Source organism: Chiroxiphia lanceolata, chromosome 4 (assembly GCF_009829145.1).
Source record: "Chiroxiphia lanceolata isolate bChiLan1 chromosome 4, bChiLan1.pri, whole genome shotgun sequence".
Lineage (NCBI taxonomy): Eukaryota > Metazoa > Chordata > Aves > Passeriformes > Pipridae > Chiroxiphia > Chiroxiphia lanceolata.
Window position 1 is genome coordinate 499,330 of NC_045640.1, and position 26,992 is coordinate 526,321.

Here is a 26,992-nt window from a genome sequence, read left to right on the forward strand (position 1 = left end):
GGGGGTGCCGCCTTCCCGCGGGGCTCACCCACGGGGACCCCCCCGGGCCGGGGAAGGGCCAGCCGAGCTGTAAACGAATAAAAAATACCCCCCTTCGCTCTGCCCCTCCCCGGGCCGGGCGGGGGCTCGGGGGGCTCCGTTTCCTCTTCCCCACGGTGCCCCGCAGCCCGGTGCTCCAAAGAGCGCCCGCTGCTACCGCAATTACGCCACCGCCTCCCCGGGATGGGGCTGCGGGGGAGCCCCGAAATCCCCGTTAAGCGGCACGGCCGCTCCCGGCAGCGGCGGCGACACCGGCCCCGGGACCGAGGGAGGCGGCTCCCGGTGTCCAGCTGGGGGTGACGGACATCGGGGGGTGTCCCGGGCAGTCCCCCGCCTCGGGGGGAGCCGTTCCGCCTCTCTCTGCAACGGGGCAAAACCCGGCGGAAAAGCGGCGGCGACACGTCCCCGGAGCGGGCGGGGGCGGCCGCCCCATTCCCCGTTACCCCCCCGGATCCCCTCACATAGAAACCGTTGCAATACCGGCGGATTAAAAAGCAATAAATTAACTGTTAACCCAAGCGCACCTGAGAATTCGCACCCCCCCGACACCCACCCGCGCCCCGCCGCTCCCGCAGCCCGGCACCGGGCACCGCCCGGGGTGGGGGGGCCCACCGGGGTCTGAGCCCGGCCCGGTGCACCGGGAAGGAGCCCGGCCGAGGCGGGAAGCGCCCGGGAGTTCAAGGCCTTGGGCTGGCGTGGTACCCGAGTGTCTGTGTCTGCGGCGGCCTGTACCCGTCCCCGGAATGGCCGCACCAGCGCGGAGCGGGGAAACACAGATTAGGGGCAAAAATAAAACAAAAGGGAAAAATAAAGTCACAGGAATAAAGGAAGTAAAAGGAAAGGAATGGAATAAAAAAGGGGGAAAAAGGAAAGAAAGTAAAGCAAACGAAAAAGGCCGAGCGGGGAGCGCGCGGGGAGCCGGACCGTGGAGGACGGGCCCCACCGAGGGTCGGTGGCCCCGGCCCGCACCCCCTGTTCTGCGGGGCCCGGAGGGATGAGAAGGGGGCGGCGGGACGGGGCCACCCGTTCGGGGTAGGTTCTGACCGCCGTAGTTGGTTCCCCGCTCCCGGTTCCCCGCACCCTGTTCCCCGTTCCCGCTCCCGGGGCTGCGGCAAAGGCGGGCCGGGGCCGCGCAGCCGGGCTCAACTCTACCCCGCCACCGGGCCCCGCTCTGCCCCGCCACCGGGCCCGGGGGTGGATGTGACACCGGCAAAGGGTTCTGAACGAAAACCAGGAAAAATAACCCAAACCCACCCCACCCTGCGGCCCCAAACCCCCCGGACCGTGCAGAGGCGATGCCCGGCGGTCACGCGTGGGGAGGCCTGCGGGCCGGTCCCGCCGGGAAGAGGGGCACAGCCGCCGACCGGGAGCTGCCGGAACGAAATATCCTCCCTCCGCCGAGCTCCGGCCCCGAGCGGCGGCTGAGGCCGCGGTACGACCGGGAGAGAAGCGGCCCCGCCGCCCGCTCGGCCCCCGGTGCCCGCTCGGCCCCCGCCGCCTCCGCACGGATCCCGCTCCCTTCCTGCTATTTTTTCCCGTTATCCCTGCGATTAACGTTAACAACGACTGGAAGGGATTTGCTCCGGGGGAAGTGGAAGCAGGGAAAGGGAAATGCCGGGTGCGAGCCGTCTCCGCCGCTCCCGGGAAGGGGAGGCGAGGGGATCCGCGCTGCTCCGCGGGCTGAGAGCGGAGCTGGGTCCTCAGAAAAAAATAATGGCACAAATAATGATAATAATTATTTTTAAAATGCTCCTTTTTATTGCATCATTATTGTTGTCGTTGGGTTTGTTTTGATGGTGTCGTTACCGCTGTTGTAGCTATAATTAGTATTGATATTAGTGGTATTAATGTCACTAGTAGTGTTACTATTATTTGTAGTATTACCGCTGGTATTAGTACGATTGGTATTAGTACGATTGGTATTAGTGCTATCGATATTAGTGCTATTAGTGCTATTTATTGGTATTATTATTATTATTATCGGTATCCCTGTTTTTTCTCGCTCCCGGGGCCGTGCTGAGCAGACCCAGCCCAGGGAAGCCCGGCCCGGGGTGGGAGCGGCCGTGCTCTCCCGGAGCATCCCCGTTCCCAGCGCTCCGGCCCCGCTGCCGGCCCTGCCGAGCCCCCGGATCCCTCTCGAGCCGCCGCCCCGCTCCATCCCCCCCTTCCAGCCGCTCCGGGGGCGGTCATGGAGCGAAAAAAACCAACAAAATTCCTTTATTTTCCTGGTTCGCAGCCTGATCCGCCTCCCGGAGCGCCCCGGGCCCGCATCCCGGTGCTCCCGATCCCGCCGGAGATGGAGGTAAGGCCAGGCCGGCGGGTGCCCGCCCGGCTCGGCTCGGCTCGGTGGGCTCGGCTCGGTGGGCTCGGCTCGGCTCGGTGGGCTCGGCTCGGCCCCGGGCCCGGCTGCGGGGGGTTCGGTGTCCGCCGGGAGCGGAACCGGGGCTTCCCCAGACCCCGAACCGGCCGCCCCCGGTGAGTCCCGGCCCGCTGGGCTCACACCAAGCGCGGCTCGGGGGGCACCGGGGGGCACCGGGGGGGACCCTCCTTCTCCTCCTGCTCTTTCCCTTCCCCACGAAGGGACGACTGCCCCGGGAGACCTCCGGCCCGGCCCGGTGCTCCCGGGTGGGGGCCCCGCCGAGGGTCCTCGGGGCCGGAGCAGCGAGGCCGCGGCCGGGCCCGGGCCGGGAGAGCGCGGAGAGACCGGGGACGGTGCGGGGCCTCGGCGGGCACGGGGGGACTGCGTGGGAACGCGGGGGGACTGTATAGGAACACGGGGGGACTGCGTGGGAATGCGGGGGGACTGTGCGGGAACACGGGGGGACTGTGAGGGAACACGGGGGGACTGTGTGGGAGCACCGGGGGGACTGCGTGGAAACACGGGGGGACTGTGAGGGAACATGGGGGGACTGTGTGGGAACACGGGGGGACTGTGCAGGAACACGGGGGGACTGTGCGGGAACACGGGGGGACTGTACAGGAACATGGGGGGACTGTGTGGGAACGCGGGAGGACTGTGCGGGAACACGGGGGGACTGTGAGGGAACACGGGGGGACTGTGTGGGAGCACCGGGGGCACTGCGTGGAAACACGGGGGGACTGTGAGGGAACATGGGGGGACTGTGTGGGAACACGGGGGGACTGTGCGGGAACACGGGGGGACTGTACAGGAACATGGGGGGACTGTACAGGAACATGGGGGGACTGTGTGGGAACACTGGGGGGCTACGAGGAGACACAGGGGAACCGTACGAAAACACGGGGGGGCTGTGCGGGGACAGAGGGAACTGTGCGAAAACACGGGGGGACTGTGCGGGGACTGGACGGACACGGGTAAACGTGCGGGGACACGGGGGAGCCGTGCAGAGACACGAGGGGACTGTGTATGGACACGGGGGGACAGTGCGGGGACACGGAGGAGCCGAGGGAAAACACGGGGGGACTGTGAGGGAACCCGGGGGGCTGTGTGGGAACCCGGGGGGCTGTGTGGATACACGGGGGGCTGTGTGGGAACACGGGGGCACTGTGTGGGAACACGGGGGGCTGGATGTGGAGGAGGGGGGACTATCCAGGGAGGCGAAGGAGTCGAGGGAAAACACGGGGGACTGTGAGGGAACACGGGGTCCTGTTAAGGGACACGGGGGGCTGTGAAGGGACACGGAAGAGCCGAGTGAAAACACGGGGGGACTGTGTGGATACACAGGGGGCTGTGGACGGACACGGGGGGACTGTGTGGACACAGGAGGGGCTGTGGACGGACACGGGGGGACTGTCCGGGGAGACGAAGGAGTCGAGTGAAAACACGGGGGGACTGTGCGGGAACACGGGGGGACGGTGAGGATACACGAGGGGGCTGTACACGGACACGGGGGGCTGTGAATGGACACGGGGAAACGCGTCGGGGCACAGGGGAGCCGAGCAAAAACACGGGGGGACAGCGCGGGGACAACGGGCACTGTGTGGGGACACGGGGAGGTGGAACGGTCACGGGGGAACTAAGCCCAAGAGGGAGGAGCCGTGCAAAAACACGGGGGGACAGCGCGGGGACACGGGACAGCCTTCCAAAAACAAGGGGGACTGTGGACAGACACGGGTAAACGGGCACGGACACGAGGGGGCCGCGCAAAAACGTGGGGCACGGACGTGGGGGGACGTGAGGGGACACGGAGGGACCGGGCACGGGACGGGAGAGCCGCGAGAAAACACGAGGGGAACGTGTAAGGACATGGGGAAACGTGCAAAACCGCGGGGGGACTGTGCGGGACACGGGGGAAATGTCCACGAGTGCGGTGGAACTGTGCCCACCCCAGTGTGAGTGCACACGGACACACGGGCACACGGACACAAGGACACACGGGCACGGGGCAGCCGCCCGTGGGCACGGTGGGACCGGTCCCGGCTCCCTTCCTTCCCGTGGGTGGCTGTTTTTGGGGGGTTGGTTGTTTTTAGAGAGATCAGGGTGGCCGGGCCCGCGCACAGACACGGGTGGGTGTGCACGGACACCGCGTTACCGTGTCCGGGGGCGGGGGGGGGTGCGTGCCCACCGTGGGCAGGGTGCCCAACCCGCAGGGTCCCCGCGGGGCAGCGGGTGCCCCCTCGGCAGCGCCGCCGTTGCTTTTGTCACGGCCCCGCGTGGGTTCCTGCCCCGGGACCGCCCTCGGGGACACCCCCGTGGGTGCCCAGTCCCGATGGGTCCCCCACGGGCCCCGGGTAGCCCCGTTTTCATTGGCCGAGCGGGCGGTCCCGGGGAGCCCGGGGGGTTCTGGGAACGGGCGGGAGGGGGACACCTCTCCACGGGTGGGGGACACCCCTCCACGGGTGGGGGACACCTCTCCACGGGTGGGGGACACCCCAACCCGGTCCGTGGCAGCTCCCACACCCGCCGAGCTCTCCTCAGGGTGGGCGCGCTCCTCCCGGCCCGGCCCGGCCCGGCCCCGCCGCGCCCGCTCTGACAAAACGAAATCAAACGAAATTAAGGGAAATCGAACGAAATCGGGGGGTCCCGGTACCGCAGCCCCCCCCGGCACGGCCGCCCCGACACCCCGCCCAGGGCCGAGCCTGCCGGCACCGGGGGGACCCGGCCAGAGCCTCCGCCTCGGGGGTCCCCACCCCAAACGGGGCCGCAGCGACGGGGCCACCTCCGCGCGTGGGGCGCGGGTCCGGGCACCCCGGATCGCTTCTCATTCCTGGGATCCCCTCCTTCACTATCCCCACCCCTGGGACCCCGCTCCTGGGATCTCCTCCTCTGGCATCCCTGCTCCCGGGATCTCCTCCTCTGCCATCCGTGCTCCTGGGATCCCAGTCCTGGAATCCTGCTTCTGGGATCTGCTCTGTCACCCCTGCTCCTGGGATCCTGCTTCCAGGATCCTACTCCTGGGATCTTGCTCCTGGAATTTCCTCCTTTACCACCACTCCTGGAATCTCCTCCTTTAGCATCCCCACGCCTGGCATCCTGCTCCTGGTATCCTGCTCCTGGAATCCTGCTCCTGGGCTCCTCTCGCCCAGCCCCCCGATTTCTGGGATCCCCTGTCCCTCCTCATCTCTGTGATCCCGGCTCCTGGGGTGTTCCCTTCAGGGATCCCCGCTCCAGGAATCCTGCACCCCCCAGACCCTGCTTTGGGGAATTGGGATGTGTCCCCCAACAGCCCCCCAACCACAGATTCTGTTACCGGTGCCTCTGTTCACCCTCGCCAGGGGCTCACAGGACCCGTGGGGAGGGTGGGGGGCTGCGGACCCCCCTGTTCCCCCCTGCTGGGTCACTGGTGCCGCCCCTTCGGGGTTGGGGGTCCCCGAGAGGGGACACGAGGAGGACACAGGGGGTCCCGAGGGACTCCCATAAACCTCCTGTGCTCTCGGGAGGAGCAGTGGTGTCACCAGTGGGGACACCACGGGGTTCAGGCAGTGCTGGGGCTGGGGGTGCTCCAGCACCCCCATGGGACAGACCCCCGTGGGTTTTGGGGGGACGGGCAGAGAAGAAGGGAGGGGGTTCCTGGGGGCCGGGCAGGACCCAGCCCACCCTCCCAGCCAGGGCAGGACAGAGCCCGGATTCCTCCTGCTTCCCACGGCACGGGGGTCTGGCGTGGGCGATGGGGGGGGTCTGTGGGGCTCGGGGAGCCACCGACCCCTCACCCCACCGGGTTTGGGTGGGACATCCCCGCAGGAGCGCAGCCACGGGGGTGGCCACGCGTGGGGCACCGGTCGTGACAGGGGACAGGGGAGGAGGTGCCCCGGCCTGTGCCCATCCCCGCGCACTCGAGCCCCAGCAGGAGTGTCGGGGGTTCCTGCACGGGGTCCCACCGCAGCCACCGAGCTCTGCCGTCACCAGTTCACGGCCGCCCCCGGATCACCGGGGTACCGGGGTACAGGATCCCCGTGGTACCGGATCTCCGTGGTACCGGGGTACCAGATCCCCGTGGTGCCGGATCCCCACGGTACAGGGCTACAGGATCCCCGTGGTGCCGGATCCCCGTGGTACCGGGATACCGGATCCCCGGGGACGGCGGGAGGGAGAAGCAGGATGGATTTAGCGGGTGTTACGTGGGGCACTAAAGCTCCCCAGGGGGGACAGAGAGAGGACACTGCTGGGGACACCCCGGGGCGGGGAGGACACCGGGTGTCCGGGTGGAGGGTTTTGGCTGCCAGCAGTTTCGGGGTGCACGTTGGGAAGTGCAGTGGTACCGCAGGGGGGGCACGGTGGTGTGGTCTCGTCTTGTCCCCGCAGAACCCCCTCGTTCCTCCCCGGTGAGCTCGGAGCGGGTCCCACCACGGAGCTGAAGGGATGGGGGGGGGGTCACATCTGCGTGGGGACACCGCTCACAGGGTCACATCTGCGTGGGGACACTGCTCACGGGGGGGTACGGGGTCACATCTGCGTGGGGACACTGCTCACAGGGTCACATCTGCGTGGGGACACTGCTCACAGGGGATCACAGGGTCACATCTGCGTGGGGACACCGCTCACGGGGGGGCCACGGGGTCACATCTGCGTGGGGACACCACAACACTGCTCACAGAGGGGTCCCAGGGTCACACCTGCATGGGGACACTGCTCACAGGGGATCACAGGGTCACACCTGCACGGGGACACCACTCACAGGGGATCACAGGGTCACATCTACATGGGGACACGGCTCACAGGGGGGCCACGGGGTCACACCTTCGTGGGGACACCACAACACCGCTCACAGAGGGGTCCCAGGGTCACACCTGCATGGGGACACCCCCACTCACAGGGTCCCGCCCGCACGGGGACACCTCCCCACCTCTGGCCCGGAGCACCTGGGCTCGTTCCCCGACCCAAGGAGCCCTTCGGGCCCGGCAGGTCGGTGCCAGCCCTGGCAGGAGCCGCCAGCCCCGCCGTGCCCGGCGGTGCCCGCGTGGAGCGAGGGCAGCGAGCCCGGCCCCGGGCTCAGTCCCGGTGCCAGCGCCGGGCGCGGTGCCGGCCCCGGGATTACGGGAACAGCGAATCACGGCGCTGAAATCACTCCCTCGATCCACGGGGAAATGCCGAGCACGTTTCTGCCCGGTCCTCCGCCCGGTGGCAAATCCGCGGCCTCCAGTTCACCTCCTGACCTGCCCTTATTCCCTCGCTCTGCCTTTAAACCATGTGACGGGAGGATTTGGCTTAATGTGTGTTGCTCCAGAAGGGAAGGAGGAGAAGCTCAGAGGGCCCGGAGGTAATCGCTGGCTCCGCGCCCGGCGCAGGGGCGTTCCTGCAGCCCCGGGGTGGATTAAGGCGTCCGGGCACCCCGGTCCCTGCCCCTCGCTGCTCCCCACCTCCCCCGGCCCCTCCGGGGGCGTCGGCAGAGGTTTAGGATCGCGGGAACAACCCATCTGCCCCATCCCCGCCTCTCTCCATCCTGCTCCAGGTTGGATGCAGGTCCTGTAACCGGTGGGACCGTCCCCGCGCCCCCTTCCCCGTGCCCCCGGGACCAGCCTGCACCAGCTGCTCTGCTGGGAAGAGCCGGAATCGGGGCTGGCCCGGCCCAGCACGGCTCGGGGGGCCCACGTGCGTGTGCCAGCCGGCAACATCTGCCCTGACCCCCCGGCTGGGCGGGCAGGGCGGGCAGCTGGAGCTCTGGGCTGGAATGGTGACCCCCGGGCCGGGAGAGGCGGGGGGGGAGCGGTGGGATGTGCGGGGACCCCGCGCCGGGCCCGGCGGCTCCAGGGGGGGCTCAGGTGGCACAGGAGGACGCGGGGTCGTGGCACGGGGGGGGGGGGTGGTGAAGGCTCTGCCACCGAGGTACCGCGGAAAGGTGATTTCCAGCCGCAGGGAGGGACCTGCCAGGCCGGCCCCGCTCCGGCCGCGCTCGGCGGGAGCAGCAGGTGACGGGGTTTGACCTCCCTACCCCGAGCGCTCGGGGGGATATCGGAGAGGAGGGATGGGGGGAGGGCTGATGTCACCCTGCCACCTCCGTGCCACCACCCTGCCCGTCACCCTGCCCGTCACCCTGCCCGCGACCTCGCCACCACTCTGCCACCACCCTGCCACCATCCTGCTGCCACCTTGCCACCCTGCGTGTCACCCTGTCACCACCCTGCCGCCACCCCGCCCGCCGCGCTGCCTGTGGATGAGGGACGGGGATGGGGACGGGAATGGGAATGGGGGTGTGGGTTTGGATGGGTATGAAGATGGGGTGGGGAAGGGGATGGGGCTGGAGTCGGGAATGGAGATGAGGATGTGGACAAGGATGGGGACAGGGAGAGGAGTGGTAATGGGGACAGAGATGAGGACAGAAAATGGGGACGGGGGTAGGAATGGGGGCAAGGATGGTGGCAGGGATGGGGACAACCCACGGGAACAGCAGCGTCCTGCTTTGGTACACGAACAGGAGCGTCAGAGCAGGTGGATAAGAGCGGATTAAGCATCCACGTGAGCATCAAGCCCCTCAGCCCCGGCCCCCCTCAGCCCTGAGCCCCCCCAGCCGTGCTCGGGAAGCTCCAGCTCCACACTCGGAAGCCCCGTCCGGCTGCAGACCCGCGTCCGAGGCCGTGGCCGGTGCTGAGGTGGCCGCAGAGTGACCTCTAATGGCCACGGGCCGGGAGGGGACACGACCCAGCCCCTGCCCCTGCGGGCTGCGATCCCGCAAGGGGAGCCCCCCCTCAGCTCCCCTGGGGCAGCGCGGGGCTGACAGGACCGGCTCCTCCTTCCCCCGCCCCTTCCCGGGCACCGAGGGGACACGGGTGGCCTGGGGACACCTCTGCCCTCCTCTCCGAAGGGCCCCCAGGAGGGATGCCAGGGAAAGGGGTGCTGTGCCCCTGGGCTGTCTCGGGGCAGCACGTCCCCCGTGTCCCGCCTGCCCCGCGTGGGCAGCACCCCGGGTGGTGGCTTCGCCGTGGGGACAGGACAGTGACCGTGGAAAGGGTGTCCCCAGGCTCGTACCAGCACCGGGAGATCTGGTTTTATTGTCTTCCCAGGATTTCACAGCTCTGAGCAGTCACAGCTTGCACGGCCTGGCATGTGACGTGGTGAGCCCAAACCGTGCCCCACGTGAGAACAACATCCCCTGGGGAGGGATGAGGGGCACGGTGGGGTTGGCAGGGGCTGGAACGGGGCTGGCCGGGGCTGGAATAGGGTTGGGGGTCCCAGGGGGGGCTGCCTGGATCCAACCAGGCCAGGATCGTGAAATTCCAGCAGCAGCTGCCACAGATGCTCCTGGGTCCAAGAGCCACCAGGTTAAGATGTTCCATCCACCTGGAAAAGGTTGGGACTGGTTGGGACCCCCCGTCCATGGCAGGGTCAGGGGAGCACCCAGAGCACCCCCAGAGGGTCAGCACTGTCTGTGCTGTGGAGTCCCTCTGGGATGAGCCTGGGAGGGGTATTCTGGGTCCTCACAAGGCTCTGCCCCTCCTGCCCCTTCCCGGGCTCTGGCAGTGAGAGCCAAGGCTGTGGTGGCACCTGGAGCAGCTTGGCTGGGTCAGATCCCAGACCCACATCCCCTTCCCTGCACCGGGGACCCCCCAGGAGCCCCTCAGGAGCTCGGGGGGGGGAGGGGGTCCTCAGAGCTGACCCCTCCGGGGTCCCTCCCTACCTGTGCTGGCTCCTGTTTGCTCCTCAGCTCCAGGGTGTCCCCGGCACCCGACCAGCCCCGAAACCTCCTGATCCTGGGGGGAGGACAGGGAGCTGCCAGCCCTGCTGCCCCCGAGGGTGCCTGTCTCCTCACCCCGGGGTACCTGCCCTGACATTGGAGTCCCTGTCCTGATGCCAGGGGTCCCTGTCCCCCTGACCCTGGGGTCCCTGTGCCACCCCAGGATCCCCATCCCCTCACCCCGAGGTCCCTGTCCCTTCACCCCAAGGTCCCTGTTCCCCTGACCCTGGGGTCCCTGTGCCACCTTGGGATCCCCGTCCCCTCACCCCAAGGTCCCTGTCCCCCTGACCCTGGGGTCCCTGTGCCACCCCAGGATCCCTGTCCCGTCACCCCAAGGTCCCTGTCCCCCTGACCCTGGGGTCCCTGTGCCACCCTGGGATCCCTGTCCCCTCACCCCAAGGTCTCTGTCCCCCTGACCCTGGGGTCCCTGTGCCACCCCGGGATCCCTGGGCCCCACCCTAAGGTCCCTGTCCCCCTGACCCTGGGGTCCCTGTGCCACCCTGGGGTTCCTGTCCTCCCACCCTTGGGTACCTACTCTGACACCAGGGGCCCTGTCCTGATGCCAGGGTTCCTGTCCCATCCTGAGTTCCTTTTCCCTCCCCCCCCGGGGTCCCTGTCCCCCCCTTGCTTCCCTGTCCCCCCCGGTGCCCCAGCCAGGACGTTACCTGGGCCACATCTTCACAGCCAGCAGGCCCAGGGTGGCCACACAGACGAGGGCCACGAGCAGCCCAGCCAGGATGGTGAAGGTCAGCAGGTGGGTGAGGGCTGTGGGCACATCCCCACAGCAGGGGGTCAGTGCATGTGGGACCTCCCAGACCTTGGGGTGCCCCCCGAGGGGTGAAGGGGACCCTGGGGTGGTGACTGTGACAACCAAATGCAGGGGGGGTCTTGGTGCCACTGCCAGGTCCTCAAGGTTGGGAACAGCCACTCAGTGGGTCCAGGACGCACACAGGGGGTCACAGACACCAAGCTGGGACCCTACTGGGACTTGGGGTGACTCATGAAGGGTGAAGGGGACCCTGGGGTGGTGTCTGGGACATCTGACTGCAGGTGGTGCCACTGCCAGGTCCGGAGGGGTGGGGACAGCCAGTCTTTGGGGTGGGGACATGTGGGGGGGTCACGGGCTCCATGCTGGGACCCCCCTGGGACCAGCTGTCCCTGTACACCTCACTGTCCCCTGCCCTGAGGGCTGGGCAGTCTGGCACAATGCTGGGTGCCACCCCAGGAGGGGCAGTGTCCCCTGGGCACAGGGGGTGTCCCCAGCACAGCCCCAAGCAGCCCCCCCCCCATCCCGCTGTTTGCTGACCCCGAGCCGGCTCCTCCTCCCTCATTTTGGACCATCCCCAGCCCCCAGCTCCGTTCGCTGCTTCCCTGAGCCCTTTTCCCGGCCCTTGCCCAGCCCCCGGGGTCCCTCCCACTCACTGTTCACGTCGAAGTGGGCGCTGGCCGTGGCGTTGCCCAGGGCGTTGGTGGCCACGCACAGGTATTGCCCGGCGGCCCCCGGGCCCAGCGCCCCCAGCTCCACTCTCAGGGAGTTGTGGGAGGGGGCCCCGCGCACCCCCGGGATGGCGGGGGGGGCCGGGCTGGAGGCCAGGAGCCGGCCCCGGTGGAGCAGGGCCAGGGAGGAGGGCGGGTGGCTGTCGGCCCTGCACAGCACGATGCCCGCCCGCCCGCCGCGGTTCTCCAGGAAGGTGCTGACGGACACGTCCCGGGGCGGGTCTGGCGGGGCAGAGGTGGGGAGTCAGCGGGTCACGGCGTGGGAAACCCCACACTGGCCTGGACGGGCCCTAAAGGCTGCTGAACACGTCCCTCCTCCAGCCTGGGTCACCCCATCCCACCCACCCCAGGGCTCATGGCTGCCTGAGTTGTCCAGCCCTTCTCTCCCCCCCCAGCTGGAGAATCCCCCCTTGGCTCCAAGTCTGACTTTTGAGGGGTCAGTTCTGGAAAAAAACCCGATATCCCCTTCCCTGGGTCACCGAGGGCTGACCAGTGCATCCCTCCCCCAGCCTGGATCACCCGGGGCTGGCAGATCCCCACCCTCTGCAGCCCTTTGCTCCCCCCTTCCATGGCTGGAGAATCCCCTTGACTTGGAGCTCTTTAGCTCCAAATTTGTCTTTTGAGGGGCCAGTCCTAGTTAAAAAACCCATGTCCTGTTCCCTGGGTCACCAAGGGCTGCCCAACCCATCCCTCCTCCAGCCCGGACCATCCCCACCCCACCCACCCCAGGGCTGGTGGCCTCCCGTGCTCTCCAGCCCCTCACTCCCCCCTAACTGGAGAATCCCCCGGTCTCGGCTCCAAATCTGACTTTAGAGGGGCCAATCCTTGGAAAACCCTTCCCCTTCCCCGGCTCCAAAGGGAGAGGGGCAGGGCAGGAAGAGGAGGAGGAAGGAGGACGGTCCCTCGCCCGTGTGGAGGGGACACGTGTGACACCGGGCTGGGGGCTCTGGGGGGGCTCCGCGCTGCCCTTGGCGGGGCTGGGGACACTCACAGAGGACGCTGAGGCCGAGGGGGGCCGAGCTGGCCGTGCCCCAGGCCCCGCTGGCCAGGCAGCCATAGGAGCCCGAGTCGGCGCTGGAGACGCGGGGCAGGACGAGGGAGGGGGACGGTCCCTCCCGCAGCCACCGCCCGTCCCTGTGCCACGTATAGTTGGCACCTTCGCCCCACCAAGGGGGCACCGAGCAGGTCAGGGTGGCTCTGCTGCCCTCGGGCACTTCTGGCGACGGCTCGACCGTGACCGTGACCCCTGCGGGGCGGGAGGGAGACGGGGAGTCGAGGAATGCCCAGGGCACCACCCCCAAAATCCTCCCCGGGGGCTCCCGAGAGGCCCGTTGGCACCCCCAAAATCCCCCCTGGGGGCTCGGGCCCCCCTCACCTGCCCCGCGGAGCTGCAGGGCCGCGGCCGCGGTGCCGCGGCTGTTGTTGGCCGAGCACAGGTAGAGCCCCGAGTCCCGCGGGCCCAGCGGCCCCAGCCCCACCCGCAGCGCGTTGGGCGAGGCCCGCACGTCCAGCCCGGGGGCGGAGGGGCCGCGGGACAAGGCCAGGGGGGGCTGCCCGGGCCCCCGGCTCACGGCCAGCTCCGAGGGGGGGAAGCTGTCCACGGAGCAGAGCAGGACGGCCTGTCGCCCCCCCCGCGGGTCCAGCAGGGAGGTGAAGGTGGGCTCCTGGGGGGCGTCTGCGGCGACAAGGACGGTGGGTGTCCCCCCCTCGCCCCGCTGCTGGCACGGCACCGGCCGGCGGGGGCTGGGGGTGACAAATGACAGGGGAGGGGGCGCGATGCCCGGCAGACCGGGGCCCCCCGCTCCCCGAGGGAGGGGCCGGGATGTCGCGGCGTGTCGCGGGGTGTCACCAGGTGGCGACACAGACCGGCCAGCGGCCCCCCCGAGGGGGTCCCGTGCGCCGGCAGGACCCGCGGTGTCCCCCCCCCCTCGCCCCCGAAAGCGGCCACCCCTCACTCACAGAGCACCCTGAGGGCGGCGGGGGGGGCCCGGTGCCCCCTACCCGCCTGGCAGGAGTAGAGCCCCGCGTCGGAGCGGCGGCCGCGGAGCCCCAGAGAGGCGGCGAGTCCTTCGGCCAGCCACTGCCCGTTCCTGAACCACGTGTACGGCGACCCGGGGGCGGCGCGGGGGGCCTGGCACGTCAGGGTCACCTCCGTCCCCTCCGCCACCTCGGCCGAGGGTCGCACGACCACCCTGACGGCTGCGGGGCGAGGAGTCGGCAGTGACCAGCAGCACGTTTTCACCCCAAAGCCCCCACCCCAAATTCAGAGGGCTGGGGGCACAGGATGGGGGCACAGGGTGGGTGCTCGGGGGGGTACCCTGGGTGGGGGCACAGGGGGAGTGCCCTGGGTGGGCGCTCACCCAGAAGGCCCCCCCTGTCCTTCCACCAGCCCTGCACCGCTCCAGACCCCCCTGATATCGGGCCCCCCAAAGGCTGCCCCCCTGGATGCCCACCCCAACCATCGGGGGGTTCCCATCCCCTTTCCCTCTCCCCCTGACGCCCACCCAACCCACTGGAGGGGTCCCCAGCCCCTTTCTGTGCTCCCCAGGACTCACCCTGCACCCGGAGGGTCAGGGACGCGCGGGCACTGCCGAGGGGGCTCCGTGCCTGGCACTCGTACTCGCCCTCGTCCTCCTCGGACGCTTCCCGGAGCTCCAACCGCAGCGCGTTGGGAGCGGGGGACACGCGGCTGCTCTGCCGGGGGGGGTCCCCTCCCCAGGGGGGGCTGGAGGCCACCGGCTGCCCCCCCCTGAGCAGGGTGAGCTGGGCCAGGGGGTCACTGTCCACGGAGCAGAGCAGGATGACGGCGCTGCCCTCGCTGCTCTCCAAGAAGGATTTCACCTGCAGGTTCCGGGGGGGGTCTGCGGGGGGGAAACCACGGGGGGGGGGGGAGACGAGATGGACCACAGGGTAATCATGGAATTGTTCGGGTTGGAAAAGTCCTCTGAGCCCACTGGGTTCCCCCACCCCTGACCGTGTCCCCAAGTGCCACATCCACGGGGCTGTTAAATCCCCCCGGGGACGGGGACTCCCCCCCGCCCTGGGCAGCTGTGCCAGGGCTGGACAGCCCTTTCCAGGGGGAATTTTCCCAATATCCAACCTGAACCTCCCCTGGCACAGCCTGAGACCGTTCCCTCTCCTCCTGTCCCTTGTTCCCTGGGAGCAGAGCCCGACCCCCCCCGGCTCCCCCCTCCTGTCAGGGGGTTGCAGAGCCAGAAGGTCCCCCCTGAGCCTCCTTTACTCCAGGATGAGCCCCCCCAGCTCCCTCAGCTGCTCCTGCTGCTCCTGCCCCTTCCTCTCGGAGCGTCCCCAGCCTGGGATGCTCTGATCTGTTCGGTGGCTCCACCCGACATTCCCCATCCCAAACCAGGAGGAGGGAGGGAAGGCCCTGGAATCCCAGGCTCCGGAGGCCATTCTAGGAGCTGTCCCCGACTCTCCTCATGCAGATTTATAAGTTAACACCATCTTTTTCTCATAAAAAGGGGGAAAAGTCTTACATTCTCACTCGCAACTACATTTTCCCCCCCCTGTTTTTTAAACAAAACCTGGTTTTCATTTTCCAAATGAGGGCTAAAAAAAAAAAAAAAAAAAAAGAAAAATATCCCAAATCCTGTCCTAGTTCCCGAAAGCCTGAGTTTTTCCCGCTGCAGTTTGGTAGGAAGCACTTGGAGAAGCTTCACCAAAATGCTCCGCGGGTGGTGTGTGTGTGTGGGGGTGTCTCTGGCCGCGTCTGACGAGCAGGACAGGGGTGTAAAGCTCGGCTTGGGTTATTCCCCGGGACAAAGACTCATTTTCACGGGAAACTGAGCTGAAACTCCAAACTAAGCCGGGCCTCGCTGCACCCCATCTCTCCAGCCCAGGGCCCGGTGACTCCCCGGGGTCCCTGCCCTGGCCGTGCCCCCCCGAGGCGGAGCCCCCCGGCCCGGGGCACTCACAGAGGACGCGGAGGGCGGCGGGGGCGGCGCTGCGGTTGCGGGCGGGGGTCCGGACGGAGCAGCGGTAGGAGCCGGAGTCGGAGGCGGAGAGCCGGGGCAGGGGGAGGGCTGGGGAGGGGCCGCTGCGCAGCCAAACCCCGTCCCTGTACCACGAGTAGCTCAGCACCTCCTCGGCCCCGGCCGCCACCGCGCAGGTGAGGGTGGCATTGCCACCTTCCCGCACCTCCGGGGCCGGCAGGATCCACACCCGGACGGCTGCAAGGGAAGGCAGGCGGCCGTGAAACCCCCTCTCCGGGACAGGGAGGCTCAGAGAGGGACGGGACGGTGAAAGGTGGGAACAGCCACCGCGGCGAGCGCGGCCGGCACCGTCCCCGCGGTGCTCCTGCGGATCTTGCCGTGGATGCTCCACCCCTGGAGGCGCCCAGGGCCGGGTTGGACGGGGTTTGGAGCAACCTGAGCTGCTGGGAGGTGTCCCTGCCCATGGCAGGGGTGGAATAGATGGGCTTTGAGGTGCCTCCCCACCCAAAGCTGTCTGACTCCGTGACTCCTGGGCGATGCCGGCTGTGTGAGCACAGCCAGGACGGTGCCGTGGATGGACAGGGCAGAGCCAGCCTTGGCATCAGCCCCAGGAGGAGCTGTGTGTCCTTTACCGGGTGTGGGGAGCACATGCAGCTCTCTGGGAACGCCTCCAGCACAGCACTCCACCCCCAGAAAGGTGGATTTCCCCCCTTTCCTTCTGTTTCCACCCTGCCCACCCCCTTCTAGCTCCTCTCTGCCCTCCCTTCCCCGTGACCGTCCTCCAGCAGTGTTTGCCTTCACCTCTTCACCAAACCCCCCGATTCCATCGCTGCCCCCACTGCCTGCAGCTCTCCATCCCCCCAATTCCATCACTCCCCACTGCCTGCAGCTCTCCATCCCCCCAATTCCATCACTCCCCCACTCCCCCCAGCTCTCCATCCCCCCCAATCCATCACTCCCCACTGCCTGCAGCTCTCCATCCCCCCAATTCCATCACTCCCCACTGCCTGCAGCTCTCCATCCCCCCAATTCCATCACTCCCTCACTGCCTGCAGCTCTCCATCCCCCCAATTCCATCACTCCCTCACTGCCTGCAGCTCTCCATCCCCCCGATTCCATCACTCTCCCCACTGCCTGCAGCTCTCCATCCCCCCAATTCCATCACTCCATCCCCCCAATTCCATCACTCCCCCTTCTGCCTGCAGCTCTCCATCCCTCCAATTCCATCACTCCATCCCCCCAATTCCATCACTCTCCCCACTACCTGCAGCTCTCCATCCCCCCAATTCCATCGTTCCCCCCTTTGCCTACAGCTCTCCATCCCCCCAATTACATCACTCCCCCACTGCCTGCAGCTCTCCATCCCCCCCAATTCCATCACTGCCCCCAGCTCTCCATCCCCCCAAATCCATCACTGCCCCACTGCCTGCAGCTCTCCATCCCCTTCCCACGCCACCCCCGTCCCCGTTCCCAGCCCGTCCCCATTCCCAGCCCATCCCCGTTCCCAGCCCGTCCCCATTCCCAGCCCGTCCCCATTCCCAGCCCATTCCCATTCCCAGCCCGTCCCCGTTCCCAGTCCATTCCCATTCCCAGCCCGTCCCCGTTCCCAGCCCGTCCCCGTTCCCGCCCTCACTCACTGCCCGCTGTGAGGTTCCCGGTGGCACTGGCGTTGCCGTGGGCGTTGGTGGCCACACACCGGTACTGGCCCTCGTCCTGCAGCAGCACGGGGTGGACCTGCACCCTCAGGGCGTTGGTGGCCGCGGTGACACTGAGCCGTGGCCCGGGGTCGGGCCGTGGCAGCGCCGTGGAGGCCACCAGGGCCCCGTCCTTGAGGAGGACCAGCTGTGCCGGGGGGACACTGTCCACGGAGCACTGCAGGACCCCCCCCTGCCCCGGCGGGGGCTCCAGGAACGCGCTCAGCACCGGCACCCGGGGGGGGTCTGCCCGGGTCAGGGGGACACGGAGGGTGAGCGGAGTCTGGGGCTGCACCCAGAGAGCCCCAGGGCCACCTTGGGGCCGGAATCCATCCCAGCGCCATCCCACTGGCACCATCTCACCCCAGTGCCATCCCATCCCAGTGCCATCCCATCCCAGTGCCATCCCATCCCAGTGCCATCCCATTGGCACCATCCCATCCCAGTGCCATCCCATTGGTACGATCCCATCCCAGTGCCATCCCATCCCAGTGCCATCCCATTGGCACCATCTCACCCCAGTGCCATCCCAACCCAGTGCCATCCCATTGGCACCATCTCACCCCAGTGCCATCCCAACCCAGTGCCATCCCATCCCAGTGCCATCCCATTGGCACCATCCCACCCCAGTGCCATCCCATCCCAGTACCATCTCATCTCAGTGCCATCCCATTGGCACCATCCCATTGGCACCATCCCATCCCAGCACCATCCCATTGGCACCATCCCATTGGCACCATTCCATCCCACTGCCATCCCATCCCAGCACCATCCCATTGGCACAGTCCCAGTCCCATCCCACCCTGGAACCGTCCCATTGGCACCATCCCATCGACACCATCCCATGAGGACCATCCCATCCCAGTGCCATCCCATTGGCACCATCCCGCTGGTACCATCCCATTGGCACCATCCCATGAGGACCATCCCATCCCAGCACCATCCCATTGGCACCATCCCATGAGGACCATCCCATCCCAGCACCATCCCACTGGTCCCATCCCAGTGTCATCCCACCAGCACCAACCCATCTCCAGCACCATCCCACTGGAACCAAACCATCCCATCCCCACCCCACAGTCCCTATCCCCCCGTCCCCCCCCGTCCCCCCGGGGTGTCCCACTCACAGGCCACGCTCAGGGTGACAGCGGGGGACACGCTGGTGCCCGTGGGGCCGCGGGCCCGGCAGTGGTAGGAGCCGGTGGCAGCGCTGGTGACACGGGGCAGCTCCAGGACGCTGTGGGGGCTCTCCTGGAGCCGCTCACTGTCCCTGTACCAGGCGTAGACGGTGTCACCCGGCGGCTCTCCGGGCACCTGGCACGTCAGGGACACGTCGGCTCCTTCCAGCACCTCCGAGGACGGTGACACCAGGACTCGGGCAGCTGGGGCAGGGACACGGGGCCAGCTCAGAGGGACCGGGGCAGAGCTGGCACTGCCACTGTGCCCTCGTCCCCTCCCGGTGTCCCCTCACCACTCCCATGGCCCCTGTGGGGTGGGACACTCCTGTCCCCTCACCACTCCCATGGCCCCTGTGGGGTGGGACACTCCTGTCCCCTCATCACTCCCATGATTCCTGTGGGGTGGGACACTCCTGTCCCCTCATCACTCCCATGACCTCTGTGGGGTGGGACGGTCCTGTCCCCTCATCACTCCCATGACCCCTGTGGGGTGGGACACTCCTGTCCCCTCACCACTCCCGTGACCCCCTGTGGGGTGGGACACTCCTGTCCCCTCATCACTCCCATGACCCCCTGTGGGGTGGGACACTCCTGTCCCCTCATCACTCCCATGATTCCTGTGGGGTGGGATGGTCCTGTCCCCTCATCACTCCCATGACCCCTGTGGGGTGGGACACTCCTGTCCCCTCACCACTCCCGTGACCCCCTGTGGGGTGGGACACTCCTGTCCCCTCATCACTCCCATGACCCCTGTGGGGTGGGACACTCCTGTCCCCTCACCACTCCCATGACCCCCTGTGGGGTGGGATGCTCCTGTCCCCTCATCACTCCCATGACCTCTGTGGGGTGGGACACTCCTGTCCCCTCATCACTCCCATGACCTCTGTGGGGTGGGACACTCCTGTCCCCTCATCACTCCCATGACCTCTGTGGGGTGGGATGGTCCTGTCCCCTCATCACTCCCATGATTCCTGTGGGGTGGGACACTCCTGTCCCCTCATCACTCCCATGATTCCTGTGGGGTGGGACACTCCTGTCCCCTCATCACTCCCATGACCCCTGTGGGGTGGGACGCTCCTGTCCCCTCATCACTCCCATGACCCCTGTGGGGTGGGACGCTCCTGTCCCCTCATCACTCCCATGACCTCTGTGGGGTGGGACACTCCTGTCCCCTCATCACTCCCATGACCCCTGTGGGGTGGGACACTCCTGTCCCCTCATCACTCCCATGACCTCTGTGGGGTGGGACACTCCTGCTCTGTCCTGGCAGCTGGCACAGCCCTGGGGTGGCACTGGGGCTCCCTGTGCCCTCTGTGTGTCCCCTGTCACTGTGGCTGAGGGGTTGGAACAAGGGGAGGGGATGAGTCAGGACCTCCGGAGCAGCAGCCGGAGCCTGGGTGGGGTCTGATGGCACCGAGTGGGATCTGATGGCACCGAGTGGGATCTGATGGCACTGGGTGGAATCTGGGGGCACTGACTGGGATCTGAGGGCACTGGGTGGGATCTGATGGCAATGAGTGGGATTTGGTGGCACTGGCTGGGATCTGATAGCTCTGGGTGGGATCTGATGACACTGTCTGGGATCTGGTGGTACTGGGTGGGATCTGATGGCAGTGAGAGGGATCTGATTTTTTGGGTGGAATCTGGGGGCACTGGGTGGGATCTGATGGCAGTGAGTGGGATCTGGTGGTGCTGGGTGGGATCTGAGGGCTCTGGGTGGGATCTGAGGGCACTGGGTGGAATCTGATGGTACTGGGTGGGGTCTGATGGCACTGGGTAGGATCTGATGGTTCTGGGTGGAATCTGGTAGTACTGGGTGGGATCTGATTTTTTGGGTGGGATCTGATGGTTCTGGGTGGGATCTGGTGGCCCTGGGTGGGATCTGGGGGCACTGACTGGAATCTGGTGGTACTGGGTGGGATCTGATGGTACTGGGTGGGATCTGGTGGCAGTGAGTGGGACCCGATGGCCCTGGGTGGGATCTGGTGGCCCTGGGTGGGATCCGGTGGCACTGGGTGGAATCTGGTGGCACTGGGTGGGATCTGGTGGCCCTGGGTGGGATCTGATGGCAGTGAGTGGGATCTGATGGTTCTGGGTGGGATCTGGTGGCACTGGATGGGATCTGATGGTACTGTGTGGAATCTGGTGGCACTGGATGGGATCTGGTGGCACTGGGTGGGGTCTGATGTTAGTGAGTGGGGTCTGGTGGCAGTGAGTGGGATCTGGTGGCAGTGAGTGGGATCTGATGGTTCTGGGTGGGATCTGATAGCTCTGGGTGGGATCTGGGGGCACTGGGTGGGATCTGGTGGCAGTGAGTGGGATCTGGTGGTGCTGTGTGGAATCTGGTGGCCCTGGCTGGGATCTGGTGGCCCTGGGTGGGATCTGGTGGCCCTGGGTGGTACCCGATGGCCCTGGGAGCGAGCGCAGACCCGGTTCCCGCGTGTCGGTTCCCTTGGGAATCGCCCCCGCGGCCGGAGCTCACCCTGCACTCGCAGGTACAGCGCCGTCTCGGCGGTGCCGAGCTCGTTGCTGGCCGAGCACCGGTAGGTCCCGTCGTCCGCCGGCGTCACCTCCGGGATCTCCACGCGCAGGGAGTTGGGGGCGGCCCTGACGCGCACCCGGGGGCTGCTCCCCCCCGAGCCCGTGGCCACCGGCTCCGGGCCCCGCAGCAGCGCCAGCAGGGAGGGAGGGTTGCTGCTCACCGAGCACTCCAGCACGGCCAGGCGGCCCCGCTCCACGTCCAGGAACGCCCGGAGGAGCGGATCCCGGGGGGGGACTGCGGGGGGAACGGGCTGAGACGGGACCCCCCCGGGACAGAGAGACCAGCAGCCACTGCCCCGGGAAGGGAGGGGAGGGGAGGGAAAAGGGGAAGGGAAGGTTTGGGAAGGTTTGGGAAGGTTTGGGAAGGTTTGGGAAGGGAAGGTTTGGGAAGGTTTGGGAAGGTTTGGGAAGGGAAGGGAAGGTTTGGGAAGGTTTGAGAAGGTTTGGGAAGGTTTGAGAAGGTTTGGGAAGGTTTGGGAAGGTTTTGGAAGGGAAGGTTTGGGAAGGTTTTGGAAGGGAAGGTTTGGGAAGGTTTGGGAAGGTTTGGGAAGGTTTGGGAAGGTTTGGGAAGGTTTGAGAAGGTTTGGGAAGGTTTGGGAAGGTTTGGGAAGGGAAGGTTTGGGAAGGTTTGGGAAGGTTTGGGAAGGTTTGGGAAGGTTTGGGAAAAGGGGAAAAGGGGAAAAGGGGAAAAGGGGAGAAGGGGAAAAGGGGAGAAGGGGAAAAGGGGAAAAGAAAGAGAAGAGAAAGAGGAAGGAAAGGGGAAAAGGGAGAGAAAGGAAAGGGGGAAAGATAAAGGGGAAATGGATGAAAAAGGAGAAAGAGAAAAGGTAAAAATGGAAAAGGGAAGAGGGAAAGGGGAAAAGGGGAAAGGGGAAAAGGGGAAAGGGAAGGGAAAAGGGGAAAGGGGAAAGGGGAAAAAGGGAAAAGGGGAAAGGGAAAGAAAAAGGGAAAAGGGGAAAGGGGAAAAAGGGATCCCACCCCACCCCCACGGTGAGGACACTGCCGCCCTAGGGGATGCACAGTCACTGCACAGTGGCCCAGAGGGACAGAGGCCCACGGGAGGAATCCCAGGACACAGATCAGTGCCCAGAGACCCCAAAACGTGCCCACATCGGCTCTGCCCAGGGCCTGGGCACTGCCACACGTGTGTGAGCTGAGCTGGGCACCCCTTCCCGGACACAAGTCCATTCCCAGGATCACGGAATGGTTTGGGCTGGGAGGGCCCCTAAATCCCACCCTGTGCCACCCCCCTGCCGTGGGCAGGGACACCTCCCACTGTCCCAGGCTGCTCCAGCTCAACCCGGGCTCTCCCAGGGACGGGGCAGCCCCAGCTCCCCTGGGCACCCCGATCCCCGGGTCGTGCCATGTCCGGGGGATCCCCACCCTCCCCGCCAGGCCGGGGGTGCCGGGGGGTCCCGTACGTACACAGCACATCCAGGAGCGCGGCCGGGGAGCTCCTGGGGCCGCTGCCAGTGCTGGCCTGGCACCGGTACAGCCCCGAGTGGGCGCTGGACACGCTCCCCAGCACCAGCGGGCTGCCCTCGGCCACCCACCGCCCGTTGTGGTACCAGGTGACGTTGGGCACGGCCGGGGAGCCGCTGCTCAGGTGGCAGGTGAGGTTGGCACCGTCGCCCTCCGGCACGCGGGACGAGGGGGACACGGTGACGGTGGCGGCTGGGGGGGAAACGGCAGCTGGCATCAGGGTTGGGGTGAACAACCCCCCCAGAGCCAGCCCAGGGTTGTGTCACCAACGGGGTTGTGTCACCACTGGGGTTATGTCACCGAGGGGCATTGTGGCTACTCCAGAGGGCAAATTCCAGCTGCTCCTGCAGTGCCGTGGCAGGGACAGCTCTGAGCCCGGCAGTGGGGTGCCACCAGCCCAGGGATGGGGTACTTGCAGGAGGGGGCCCGTGGGAACTCCCTCGGTCACGTTTTGCTCAGTGTCCCTGTCACACACAGGCAGGGAACCCCCACCAGGGGCTGGAACAATCCCCACCAGGGGTTGGAACAATCTGAACCAGGGGTTGGAACAATCCCCACCAGGGGCTGGAACAATCCCCCCCAGGGGCTGGAACAATCCCCCCCAGGGGCTGGAACAATCCCCACCAGGGGCTGGAACAATCCCCCCCAGGGGCTGGAACAATCCCCACCGGGGGCTGGAACAATCTGCACCAGGGGCTGGAACAATCCCCCCCAGGGGTTGGAACAATCCCCCCCAGGGGCTGGAACAATCCCCACCAGGGGCTGGAACAATCCCCCCCAGGGGTTGGAACAATCCCCACCAGGGGCTGGAACAATCCCCACCGGGGGCTGGAACAATCCCCACCGGGGGTTGGAACAATCCCCCCACCAGGGGCTGGAACAATCTGCACCAGGGGTTGGAACAATCCCCACCAGGGGCTGGAACAATCCCCACCAGGGGTTGGAACAATCCCCACTGGGGGCTGGAACAATCCCCACCAGGAGCTGGAACAATCCCCACCAGGGGCTGGAACAATCCCCACCGGGGGCTGGAACAATCCCCCCCAGGGGCTGGAACAATCCCCACCAGGGGCTGGAACAATCCCCCCCAGGGGCTGGAACAATCCCCCCCAGGGGTTGGAACAATCCCCCCCAGGGGCTGGAACAATCCCCACCGGGGGCTGGAACAATCTGCACCAGGGGCTGGAACAATCCCCACCGGGGGCTGGAACAATCTGCACCAGGGGCTGGAACAATCCCCACCAGGGGCTGGAACAATCCCCATCAGGGGTTGGAACAGTCCCCACCAGGGGCTGGAACAATCCCCATCAGGGGCTGGAACAATCCCCCCCAGGGGCTGGAACAATCCCCACCAGGGGCTGGAACAATCCCCATCAGGGGTTGGAACAGTCCCCACCAGGGGCTGGAACAATCTGCACCAGGGGCTGGAACAATCCCCCCCAGGGGCTGGAACAATCCCCCCCAGGGGCTGGAACAATCCCCACCAGGGGCTGGAACAATCCCCACCGGGGGCTGGAACAGTCCCCACCAGGGGCTGGAACAATCTGCACCAGGAGCTGGAACAATCTGAACCAGGGGCTGGAACAATCCCCCCCAGGATGGAACCATTGCTGTGGTCGCGGGAGCCTCCAAACCCGCCAGGAGGGGCTGGTGGCCCCCTCTTTAAACCCACTCACACTCCAGCCCTGCCCCAAAGGTCCCCTTCGTGACAGTTTTTGGAGGCAGAAGCCGTTGGGCACCCGAATTTCACGGGCACGTGGCTCATTTCTGCTCCTCCCGTCCTTCTGCCGCCACCCCCCCGGGCTCGTCCCCTTCCCTGGCATTCCCTTCCCGGGCTCCCCTCTCCCAGGGCGTTCCCAGACGCCGAGGGGATTTGTGGCCTCCACCACCCTCCCTCCCGTGCCCGGTCCCTGCTCCCCACTCACTGTCAGCCCTGAACTCCAGTGCGGCGCTGGCGCTGCCCTGTGTGTTCCCAGCCTGGCACACGTAGGTGCCCTCGTCCTCCAGCACCACGTCCTGGATCTCCACCCTCAGGCTGTTGTAGGAGGGGGTCACACGGACGCGGGGGGCCGGGGGGCAGCCCCCCGTGCAGGCCACCAGCGCGTCCCCCCTGCGCAGGGTCAGGTTGGACTCGGGGTCGCTCTGCACGGAGCACTGCAGGATCCCCAGGCGCCCGCCCCGGCTCTGCAGGAACGAGCTCAGCACCGGCGGCCTGGGGGGGTCTGCGGGGGGAAAACACCGCCGGGGAGAATATTCTGGATCCACGGGGTCGGGAGAACCCCCCCCAGAACCCAAGGGGTTGCTGCTTCCCCGGTGCCGCGTGAGCTGCTCCCGGGCATCCAGGTTGGAGGGGCTTGGGGCAGCCTGGGATGGCAGAAGGTGCCCGTGCCCAGGGCACGGGGCGGGACTGGGGGGGTTTAAGATCCCTCCCCACCCAAACCGTTCGTGGTTCCACGATGGTTTATTGTTCTTAAAACACTAATTGTTATTAAAACTCTCTGAATGTCGGGAATTCGGGATGTCCCCAGACTTCCCCTCCCCCAGATTCACAGGTTTACCCGCCAGGGGGAATTTTCCACCCTCTTCACATTCCTGCCAGAGGGCTCCTTGGCTGCCTTCGGTGGTGAGGGGGGAACCCTCGGGGCGGGAGCAGCGGAGGACCCCCCAGCCCGGCCCCAGGACCCCCCGGCAGCCCCAGGACCCCCCAGCCCGGCCCCAGGACCCCCTGGCAGCCCCAGGACCCCTCAGCCCCAGCCCCAGGACCCCCTGGCAGCCCCAGGATCCCCCAGACCAACCCCAGGACCCCCTGGCAGCCCCAGGACCCCCAGCCCAGCCCCAGGACCCCCTGGCAGCCCCAGGACCCCCTGGCAGCCCCAGGACCCCCCAGCCCAGCCCCAGGACCCCCTGGTACCCCCAGAACACCCCAGCCCAGCCCCAGGACCCCCTGGCAGCCCCAGGACCCCCCAGCCCAGCCCCAGGACCCCCTGGCAGCCCCAGGACCCCCCAGCCCGGCCCCAGGACCCCCTGGCAGCCCCAGGACCCCTCAGCCCGGTCCCAGGACCCCCTGGCAGACCCAGGACCCCTCTGGCAGCCCCAGGACCCCCCGGCAGCCCCAGGACCCCTCTGGCAGCCCCAGGACCCCCTGGCAGCCCCAGGACCCCCTGGCAGCCCCAGGACCCCCCAGCCCAGCCCCAGGACCCCCCGGCAGCCCCAGAACACCCCAGTCCAGCCCCAGGACCCCCTGGTAGCCCCAGAACCCCCCAGCCCGGCCCCAGGACCCCCTGGCAGCCCCAGGACCCCCTGGCAGCCCCAGGACCCCCTGGCAGCCCCAGAACCCCCCAGCCCGGCCCCAGGACCCCCTGGCAGCCCCAGGACCCCCTGGCAGCCTCAGGACCCCCCGGCAGCCCCAGGACCCCCCAGCCCGGCCCCAAGACCCCCTGGCAGCCCCAGGACCCCTCTGGCAGCCCCAGGACCCCCCGGCAGCCCCAGAACCCCCCAGCCTGGCCCCAGGACCCCCTGGCAGCCCCAGGACCCCCCTGGAAGCCCCAGGAACCCCCAGCCCAGCCTCAGGACCCCCTGGCAGCCCCAGGACCCCCCAGCCCAGCCCCAGGACCCCCTGGCAGCCCCAGAACACCCCAGCCGAGCCCCAGGACCCCCTGGCAGCCCCAGGACCCCCTGGCAGCCCCGGGACCCCCTGGTAGCCCCAGAACCCCCCAGCCCGGCCCCAGGACCCCCTGGCAGCCCCAGAACACCCCAGCCCAGCCCCAGGACCCCCTGGTAGCCCCAGGACCTCCCAGCCCAGCCCCAGGACCCCCTGGTAGCCCCAGGACCCCCCAGCCCAGCCCCAGGACCCCCTGGCAGCCCCGGGACCCCCTAGCCCAACCCCAGGACCTCCTGGTAGCCCCAGGATCCCCCAGCCCAGCCCCAGGACCCCCCGGCAGCCCCGGTCGCCGGCGGTAGCACTCACAGAGCACCCGGAGCGGGACGGTCCCCGAGGCGCCGCTGTCGCTGCCGTCGCTGCCCCGCACCCGGCACTGGAAGGCGCCCGCGTCGTCCCCGCGCACGGAGGGGAAGCGCAGGGTCGGGGCCGGGCCCTCCCGCAGCCTCTGCCCGTTCCGGTACCACGTGTAGAGGGGCTCCCCCGCCGCCTCCCCCGTCCCCACGCAGGTCAGGGTGACCGCCGTCCCCTCCGGCACCTCCGCCGAGGGCTGGATCAGGAGCTCCGCGGCTGCAGGAGGGGAGGGAGAGGGATGGGAGAGAGGGAGGGAGGCAGGGAGGGAAATCCCTGCTGCAGACCTTCACCTTTCCCACGGCTCCATCCAGCTCAAACCCACCGCCCTCAGCTTCCCTGAGCCCCCTCTCGCTCCCGAGCCCGTGGGATCCGGGGCTCTTCACTGGGTGACGTTCCCTGGGGACACTGGACATCTCCACCCCAGCACTCTGCCAGGCAAGTGGGGCCTTTCCCGACCCTGCCCAACTCTCTCCAAGTGCCAGGTTCATCCAGGGCATCCCGGTTCATC

At 67.5% G+C, this 26,992-nt stretch overlaps 1 protein-coding gene across 1 annotated transcript in view; it reads right to left on the reverse strand.

The window, feature by feature from the left end:
* Window positions 1-9,419: 9,419 nt before the first annotated feature.
* SIGLEC1 (sialic acid binding Ig like lectin 1) overlaps window positions 9,420-26,992 on the reverse strand; it is a 42,701-nt gene continuing 25,128 nt past the window's right edge. The window contains exons 9-23 of the mRNA XM_032685446.1: window positions 26,440-26,700; window positions 24,398-24,694; window positions 22,416-22,664; window positions 20,932-21,225; window positions 18,399-18,653; window positions 17,215-17,517; window positions 15,560-15,814; window positions 14,180-14,485; window positions 13,584-13,823; window positions 13,000-13,299; window positions 12,616-12,870; window positions 11,550-11,846; window positions 10,793-10,892; window positions 10,071-10,143; window positions 9,420-9,733 (exon numbers count right to left, since the gene is read on the reverse strand). Of these exons, the coding sequence (XP_032541337.1) occupies window positions 9,716-9,733; window positions 10,071-10,143; window positions 10,793-10,892; window positions 11,550-11,846; window positions 12,616-12,870; window positions 13,000-13,299; window positions 13,584-13,823; window positions 14,180-14,485; window positions 15,560-15,814; window positions 17,215-17,517; window positions 18,399-18,653; window positions 20,932-21,225; window positions 22,416-22,664; window positions 24,398-24,694; window positions 26,440-26,700 (3,503 nt within the window). The 3' untranslated portion in view covers window positions 9,420-9,715. The remainder of the gene's footprint in view (window positions 9,734-10,070; window positions 10,144-10,792; window positions 10,893-11,549; window positions 11,847-12,615; window positions 12,871-12,999; window positions 13,300-13,583; window positions 13,824-14,179; window positions 14,486-15,559; window positions 15,815-17,214; window positions 17,518-18,398; window positions 18,654-20,931; window positions 21,226-22,415; window positions 22,665-24,397; window positions 24,695-26,439; window positions 26,701-26,992) is intronic.